Source organism: Anarrhichthys ocellatus, unplaced genomic scaffold (assembly GCF_004355925.1).
Source record: "Anarrhichthys ocellatus isolate YVR2014 unplaced genomic scaffold, GSC_Weel_1.0 scaffold2, whole genome shotgun sequence".
In the NCBI taxonomy this organism is placed as follows: domain Eukaryota; kingdom Metazoa; phylum Chordata; class Actinopteri; order Perciformes; family Anarhichadidae; genus Anarrhichthys; species Anarrhichthys ocellatus.
This window is the reverse complement of record NW_022280032.1, coordinates 12,668,932-12,677,870: the sequence shown is the minus strand read 5'-3', so window position 1 is coordinate 12,677,870 and position 8,939 is coordinate 12,668,932. Positions and strand designations below refer to the sequence as shown.

The 8,939-nt window shown below is 40.9% G+C and overlaps 2 protein-coding genes across 2 annotated transcripts in view; one reads left to right on the top strand and one right to left on the bottom strand.

Moving 5' to 3' along the window:
• The window catches only part of shank3a (SH3 and multiple ankyrin repeat domains 3a), a 120,910-nt gene extending 119,249 nt beyond the window's left edge, over positions 1-1,661 (top strand). Inside the window, exon 23 of the mRNA XM_031857676.1 lies at positions 69-1,661. Within this exon, the coding sequence (XP_031713536.1) occupies positions 69-639 (571 nt within the window). The 3' untranslated portion in view covers positions 640-1,661. The remainder of the gene's footprint in view (positions 1-68) is intronic.
• Positions 1,662-5,392: 3,731 nt separating this feature from the next.
• Positions 5,393-8,855, bottom strand: rabl2 (RAB, member of RAS oncogene family-like 2). Its single transcript, XM_031861612.1, has 8 exons — positions 8,143-8,855; positions 8,016-8,045; positions 7,733-7,812; positions 7,540-7,619; positions 7,065-7,176; positions 6,782-6,879; positions 6,468-6,551; positions 5,393-6,208 (listed from the first exon to the last, which is right to left on the bottom strand). Exons 1-8 carry the CDS (start codon positions 8,247-8,249, stop codon positions 6,128-6,130), a joined length of 672 nt encoding a protein of 223 aa, XP_031717472.1. The 5' UTR covers positions 8,250-8,855; the 3' UTR covers positions 5,393-6,127.
• Positions 8,856-8,939: the final 84 nt, after the last annotated feature.

Genomic DNA, 8,939 nt, shown 5'->3' with positions numbered 1-8,939 from the left:
TCTCTCTCTCTCTCTCTCTCTCTCTCTGTCTCTCTCTCTCTCTCTCTCTCTCTCTCGGTCTCCACCAGACTTTTCAGCAGCTTAGGCGAGCTCCACACCATTTCTCAGAGAAGTTACGGCACCACATTCACCGTCCGCCCTGGCAGCCGTTACCCTGTCAGCCGACGCACCCTAAGCCCAGGATCAGGCTCACCTGATCGGGGCGACCCCCTTGGACGATTCTCAAGCTTCGGTCTACCGACCTCACCGACTACACCGCCACAAACCATCCTCAAATCCTCTAGCCTCAGCCTACCCCAAGAGCCTAAAGAGGTGCGCTTCGTAATGAGGAGCTCCAGTGCCCGTTCCCGCTCTCGCTCCCCGTCCCCATCACCTTCCCATTCCCCCGGACTGGGGTCACCACTTTTAGCCCTCAGGCCCTTCCATCAGAAACCCCTCCACCTCTGGAATAAGTACGACGTAGGAGACTGGCTGGACAGCATAAATCTGGGGGAGCACAGAGCAGGGTTTCAGGAACATGAGATCGAAGGCTCTCACCTCCCAGCTTTAACCAAGGAAGACTTTGCAGAGCTGGGAGTGACACGAGTCGGACACCGCATGAACATTGAGCGAGCACTGAAAATGCTGCTAGAGAGCTGACCCCTGCCCTGAGACACAGCAACAGATGGAGAGAAAGATGAAGATAGAACGGGCAAGACATAGAGTTGATGAAGGGGAAAAGATAGGGACCGCTCCTCTTTTACTCTGGCTGCTTTTATGTTCTGCATCACAAATGTTAACCTGTGTACATTAGCGACACTTTATGTTCTTGTTCTGCATTAACACCCTGCACTTGGCACTGCACTGAAGAGGGGGAGTCAACACGTGTTTCCCCCTCTACTTGGCCCTGAGTGTCTGCCCATCACCTTGCCTGCAGCCAATTAGATCAGACCTCGAAATGGGCTCCGGTCTTTCTTTGCCGAGGAGAATCGCATGAGCTCCAGTTAAAATATTTGATTTGTGTAAGCTTCAGTTGTTTCCCTAGTAACACCCACACTTTCTCTCTCTCACTATTCCCTCCTCTCCTCTCTACCTCTATCACTCCATCTATTAGGCCTCAAAAAGCCTTTCGCAGTTTGAGTAAAGGAGGAGGAGGAAGACTTTTGTTTTCCAAACAGAAAGCTCAGTTGCCTTTCAAAATATTTATAGAGAGATCAACAATGATGAACACAGGACTATGGACATAGTGCAGACACAGCTCTGACAATGTGTGTCTTCTCTATACCTGCTGTTGTTTTTAAACCTAAGACTTTCGAGCCCAGAGGTGGAGCTCCACCTAGTAAACCACGGGAGAAAACCTCTCCGCCTCGGTACTCGGACTGTGCTATCTATTATATTTGGAGAATGTTTAACCAACACTCGTGGCTTTTTTCTTAATCAATTTTTTTGGTTTTCCAAAGGGAATATTATATATAGGTATTATATAATAGGATATACATGTATCTAAATATAGCTTTCAGAAGAAAAGACAATGTTGCAAAGAGGAAATGTAATAAATTAATCTGCGCCTGTTTTTGGTTTTTAGTATAGAAGGCAGAGAGAAATCTTAAAATGTATTCCACCAATAGTTTACTAATTTCTACCAATTATATACATATATATATATATATATATATATATATATATCTAAATATATATTTGAAATTTAAAAAAAAGTATATAGATATGGAAATGATTTTCTTTGTCATAGGTATACAACTTTCCTTATGGTCACCCTTTCTTGAACCGTAGCATGACAAGTTGCATCATGTCTTGGACAGAGAGTTTGATGTTTGTTTTTATTGTCATATGGTCTTCCTTCATACTAAAGGGCATCCCGTAATGTGAGGCTGAGACCCCAGTTGACACCCATCCCTACTACTTCAGCTACAAATCACACTCACGTGGTTCTGACCCAACTTGATCCACAACAACAGACAGTAAGGACCACCTAACGACACAGCTAACTGGTAAAAGAGGCACTTCATCTTTTGCCTGTTTATCACTCAGGGATGGATGTTTGGGGCACTAGCGTGGAGAGGTTGTTGGCTGTTTTATAACTATCCATTTCAATTATTATCTGTGAGGACAAGTTAACACCACCACAGTCTGAGAGCCAGCAAGATTTCCATCCCTGTGAACCCGATGAGGCTTCTCAGACCAGGCTGCACAAGGTCTGGTGTAGTGAAAGAAGGAAATACTGGGATGTTTTCTCATCACCAGTAGAGAAAGAAATGATCATGGAATTTAGCAGAAATCTTTAATTTTCCTTTCTTTGCTGCAGAAGTAAACTGCTACCAGAAAATGTGTTCAAGCTGGCCAAAGTAAGCTTAAAATGTTAAAATAAAATTTTCCTTAAAACCTACTTTTACGACAGAAAAACTTGTCATACACAGGCTTAAATTAGCTAGACACAAAGCCCGTGCCCTTCTAAAATGCCACTGCAGGAAGGTGTCTGTGGTTTATCAGGCTGTGGGGATGGGAACACCTCTGGAAGGTCTTACAGAAAATTCAGTTTTTTACAACCTGGCTGTGTCTTGCAACATCGCTACTTCCGTCTCTACGGTTTGCTAAGTGAGTAATATATTATCATAAACGGTGGCAGCAGGAACTCTAAAAATAAGAACCAGGTTGTAAAAAGAACTGAATTTTTTTCTTTAATTAACAATACAAAATCTACAATTGTACTCATGAGTAGCTTCTGCTGGCAGTGAGTTTTATTCACGCAACAAAAAGCATTTTATCCATAGCTTTTCTCTAACAGATCTCTTATTACCACTAAAGACCTACGTACATCAGCAGCATCCAGTCAGTACGCCAAGGCAGTTTGACTTGGGGAGAAGTTGTGTGCATTTCTTTTCTTTTCTCTTTCTTTGATGCCAGCAGTTTGTAAGAACGGGTGGTAATTTAACGTCGTATCTGGGTTGTGGGAATAGCACTCACTGCCTCACTGTGACCTCACTGATTATTTTACTTCTGACTCCAGTGTTATGGAGTCGTCAGACTCATTTTGGACGTTTTTGTGTTCGTTTTTATCTTTTTTTATTCTTTTTTCCTTTCACTGTTGATTTGTTACCCTCAGATACTGTGGGTAGATTTTGTAGCGTGTGGAACATCATACTTAGATCTTTCACTCATTTGAATTTTAGAGTGACAGAAAAAAAGACTGAAAAAAATGAATATCCTGTCCATTCTAAACGTACTTACACTTGTAAAAATGAACAAACTACAAAAAAAAAAAAATCTTTTTTTTTAAATCACAAGCAATGTATATATGATAGATTTCATATAAATTTTTGAAAAAACAAAAAGTATATAGATCTATATATGAATGTTTGGCATATATGCATAGTTAACCACCTGTGGAAAAGGTGAGCAGATTTTATTCTTTCTATGAACTCTTGAACTTTGAACTCTGAACTCTGAACTAGGGGAAGATTTGCACAAAACAAGGTGACAAGGTGCTAACATAAAAGCCACCCATCATCCAAGCGCATGTGTGCATCTGGATCCCCCGAATCTCTCTGTGTGGCCGTTCCTCTTCAACATGTGTGTATGACTGTGTGTGTGTTTGCAAATGCTTGTTTATTCCCATTTGTTGTGTGTATTTGTTTGAGAGAGAGAGAGAAAATGGGGATGCACGTGACAATGAGAGAGTGTATGGTTGATTGTTAGGGTTTACATCTTTGGAGCTAGTCCACTATAGCCTTACTGTGTTACCATCAGAGATTCCCGGCAGTGGCTGTGTCACACAAACACGCACACACAAACGGATAAATGCACACATTCATTCATCCTCTATATATTGAACATCATTGCCCTGCATTCTTGTTTTGTACTGAGTTACGTCTTCAAAAAAGTGGACTGCTCTGCCCAAAGGGAGAGACAGACAGACAGATCACCACAGGGTATTGAACGAAACCATTGTTACATTTTACGTTGCAAGACACCACCATAACTCACCTTTTAACTGTGTAGGTACAGCTTATGCAGTGTCACTGTTTTGTACACCCATTCCCAGATGGCATTTGCGCTCCTTACCCTCCACTCTGTCTGGCAGCACTCCTTTTTCCTTTTTCAGACCTTCAGTTTCTGAGTTTTGGATATGCTATATGAGGCGATCCAGTGAGGAATAAACAACACAAAGGAAAAATGTGCCAAAAAATAACTTAACTTTTAACTGTATATTTGTGTTTGCTTTAGGACTATCTTAATTACAGCATTATTGTGCTGTTAGACTCAATAATATGGTGCCATCTCCTGGAAATCTTGAGAACTACAGACATTTGTTTGATCTTCCTGTATTTCCTACAGGTGGAAATACAGTCACTGTTATTATTTTGTAAAGAAGCAGGATATTGTTTATATATAAACATATGTGTGTGTGTGTGTGTGTGTGTGTGTATATAGACATATATATATATACACACACACAACACAGCCTGTGTATATCTACCTGTGAACTTTGCATTAACATTTCTATTTGCATTTTGAGACAAAGTATCACAATTGCTTGATTTTACTGTGATGATGGTTATTTTCCAGCTTGGCTTACTGTTCCCATATAAATACAATCACAAACACTGAAGACGTGGAAGTGTACAGTCTGGACTCACACAGACTGGCCTGCTTAGAAGAAACTAAGCTGTAGTGAATACTTAGTTAGATGGTTGTGTAAGTTTACCACAAATAAAGGTGCAAAATGCAATGTGTAACGGATTTACACAACATTTGGTGAAATATGTTCAGTGAAGGGTTATCTTTGTCTTATTTTCTAATCAACAAAGCACAATCTAAATAGTGTAGGGGGAGCAGTGTAACCTTTTTAAAAACCCACTGGAACCAGTGATCTTATCATCAAAGGCTTTTTTTTTTTTTCATTGTTGGTTTTCTCCTTGTTTGCACTGTGAAGTTTAGACTGGTGGAAGTATCCCTGCAACGCCTCAGCCTCGTCTCACCGGTGAACTTCCCCTTCTCAGCATCCAATGACGAGGCAAATCCCAGCGACGTCTGGGCGCTTATAGCGTTAGAAATCTTCCATTTCAAGATGTGAAGGCACTCGTCGAAGTAAATGTTAACCAGACGCTACCTAGTGTTCCTCATGCAAACAGAGCAAGGGTGATGGTGAAGGTTGAGGCAAGATCTAAGATGTTGCCCGGGATATCTCCACCACAGAGATACGTTTGTTATATTATGTAATAAATTTATAATTAAAACATGAACTGCATCAAAGTATTGTTCCTGCTGATTCAGTGTCACGGTGTAAAATTATATTCCAGTGTGATTTATTATGAGTAAATGCCACAGAAAAACAGTCGCATATAATGCAATATATATATAAATAATTGAATTGTTTGTTAAATCGAGAGACACCTTCTGCCAGAAAACTGGTTTAATGTTCAAGGCAACATTTCTGCTCATGAATATACACACAATCACCTGGAAACCATCATGAAGGACACGGCTGATGTCTACTCATGTATGACTGGCAGCTGTATCTTATAATGTGCTGAAGTTGACAACTTACTGCTCTTGTGCCTACTGCTGCAACACAGCAAGTCAGAAAGAGACATGATAACAATTTGGTTACATGGTACATTAACTTTTCATTTAAAGGGTGCTGAAAGCAGACTTTACATCACAAAAGCAGCCAACAGATGCAGCTCCCCGCTGGCATTGCACACAACAGTACGAACAAACATGGAGGACAGCAGCAAATACAGTTCATAATTACACGTTCTCTTTGAGATGCTTGAGATGCTTCACATTCTTATTACAAAATAATACACATTCAGCCTCACTGTGGGATTTTTATAGTTGATATTGTTAGAAGTATGAATGACAAGTCTAAAAGAGCAGCTAAATAAACTTTATTAAAACAACACAATTCCTATTTATTCCACCAGGTTTACTTCCCTGCCTGCCAGAGTCATTGGACAGAAGGAGGGCAGTGACTTAAAACCTGACTAAAAGCCTGCCAACCTCCAGTGGTATGAAAACCCATCACCAAAATGACATCAGGACAAACGATGTGGCTGTAGAGAGCATCGACAGGAGGATAACTTATCCATGAGACGACAAGAGGGTTTGGAGGACTTGTAAACATACGTCAGACCACCTCTGGATTCTCTGCTTTCAATGCGTCCTCATCTGCTTCTGAATTATCTTCCTTCTTCTCCAGGTCAAAGTTCTGTTTCATAAATCCAACAAATGACAACAGAGTAAAATAAGCACACGCATTTTAAGTTGTATTAGAGTTTATGAATAGGTTGAGTAAGCATCTGAGAAATTTCTATTAAACAAAACAACAATGGTAGATTTTAAACCAATCATGGGATGTCTTAGGGCATCTTTTGTTCTTGTCGTAAACATCTTTTAGTCGGGGTTGTAAATGTAAATGATGAGCACGTCAGTGATCAGACTGTGTTTAGGTATTCAGATAGATGTACCTCTAATTCTTGCATCACTTCATCCATGAAGTCGCTGGGGTTTTGCTTGTAGTCCACTGCCCTCTTCATCATCTCTCTGAACATCTGTTGTGACAGTTAGTCAGAACTATCAACATATAGGGGCCGTTCAAATGGTCTGGACAGTTAATGAGATACAGAATTATAGGGTGAATTTACAAAAGGAGCCTAGTCATTCTTATTGTAATCTCATACATAGTCAACTGTAAAACTACTAATAAGTTGGAAATGCATGAAGAAATGAACTTGAGGATTAATGACATTAACAATGCAGTAAAATAAGCACAAGTTCAAACCTTAACAACATTAGTCCCATCAGCCGCTGATACAAAGTAAAATGGGAGTCCTTGCTTCTTCCCAAAGTTGAAGCTTCTCTGTGTGACCTTCAAATCAGCTGCAATTACAAAAAAACAAATGTGTTCACACCTCAAAATGTAGTCAATTAATCAAAAGGATAGAGCAGATAGACAATGTGTGCACAAACAACTAGTTTACTTGTCCTGAGGTAACATTAACGTTTAATACAATCGAAAGAGACGAACATTCATTGTTACGTGAAGTGTCAAGAGTCAAACTCACCATCAATTTTGTTGGCAACCACACAACAGGGTATCTCCGGTCTGTACTCTCTCAGCTCCTTATACCAGCTGGCCAGATTCTTATACGTGATCTTCCTTTGAACATCAAAAACCTAAGAGAAAGTAGAAAGGCTTACAAAAGAGTCTTGCTATATTTAGTGACAGTGTGGCTTCCCCAGTTCAACTGGTGCATTCCAGCAGTCATCTAACAAGTCCTTGGTGACTTCTCTGCGAGAGAATCGCCATCTGCATCTTAAAACCCCAAATATTAATACTTTTCTTAAACCCTTCAAAGCCAAAGGAACAGGTTTAATATACACTTGAGAGGTGGAACAAGAGTGCATTGTGACAGAAACAGTTGTTGAAGTAATCAATCTGAAATACTTTTTAAAGTCACTTGTTGTTCCAACTCCCAGAAAGGGCAGGCTAGATGATTACTGGAAACGCACCCGTCTTGAAACCAAGAGTGTGTTTACCATGATGCACGCATGTGCTTTGTGGTAGTACGAAGGATGCATGCTCTGGAATCTCTCCTGACCAGCGGTATCCCAGAAATCTGTGCATTAAAAACAAAAAACACATCCCTGCTGATTTAATCTTTACTGAGGTTTTCAACGGGGTAAATGTATGTCCTGTGGTCACTGACGGCAGAACAAAAGCAATACATACCTACTGCTACAGTCTTGTTTCCTACAGTGGCTGTGTGTTTGTAGAGAGTCAAAGCGTAGGTCGACAACTGCTGGGGACGACTGTAGAAAGAGTTAAGGGTCTTAGTCTCTCTGAACAAATGGTCTGCGTTGTTGGAGGCCATCTCGACCTTAAACGGGAGATTAATGTGCTCACAATGGCTGTAATAATAACCATGGTAGGACGATATAGCTCATATACGAGTGAGAAAAATGATTGACACAGGTAAGTTTCATTTTAAATTTCTCCAGCTGCAAATGGATACTATTCGTCCATGAGAAACCTCTCCATCAGCCTAGGAGAGAGAGAGGCAACAATAATCAGGACAACACATACTGAGGAAGGTTACTGATATTACTAACTCAAAACAGTTTACTGCAGCTAATACTCACTTCGATTTACCGACTGCGCTGTCACCCAGACAGATGATCTTCACCTGTTCGTCTGAATCGTATTTTTTTTGGTCCAGTTCAGGGATGCTGCCAATGTCGCCAGCCATTTTAACGTCACTCTCTTTTTAAACTTTGTTCCGCTTTGATTGGGATGGTTGTATAAGCCAGCATTGATCAATGACGTTACCTGGAAACAATGATCTAAGCTCCGACAGGAGAGCTAGCATCCGACGGCTTCTGGCAACGGAAATGAGCGTTAGCTAGGTTAGCTTCCCATCGGTTAGCTGAGGTGAACATGGTGTGGTTCGGCTCGAGACCGCTAATTTCATCGGTTCGTCTGTCCTCCTCACATCGACAAAACTGATGCTTCCTAAAGCTGAGAACGGCACAGACACGGTAACTGATTACATTTGTCTTTTTAAAAGTCTCGAATGATTACTGTTAACTTCACAATGCACCTCCATCGGCTGCTAATTACCGATCGGCTAACGTCGCAAACTGACGTCGCGTTGATAAGACTTTGTTAAACAATGGTACTTATCCAGATGCCGGAGTCTGTCTGTCTTGTGTACATTATGTTTTGTCTATCACAAGGAGAGGTTCGCTAGTAGATGCTCTACACTCATCAAGGCAAGCCAGATATTAAAGGCGTGCATGTTTCAAGACGCCTATGTCTGTTTTCGTTTCTATGCAACGGGGACGCCTGATGGACCACCTCGTCACGGTTTCTGCTGTCCTTACATGTGCCTGTCAAGAATGCTCTTCGATTCTCACAAATATGGTTAACTTTAGGTTAG

Bases quoted from the DNA above. Each gene is read 5' to 3' on its own strand.
- rabl2 (XM_031861612.1), bottom strand. From the start codon at position 8,249: ATGGCTGGCGACATTGGCAGCATCCCTGAACTGGACCAAAAAAAATAC. The intron at 7,177-7,539 runs GTAAACACACTC...ACTTTCTCTTAG, and splicing joins AAGCACATGCGTGCATCATG to GTTTTTGATGTTCAAAGGAA. The intron at 6,209-6,467 runs GTACATCTATCT...TTTATGAAACAG, and splicing joins AAGTGATGCAAGAATTAGAG to AACTTTGACCTGGAGAAGAA.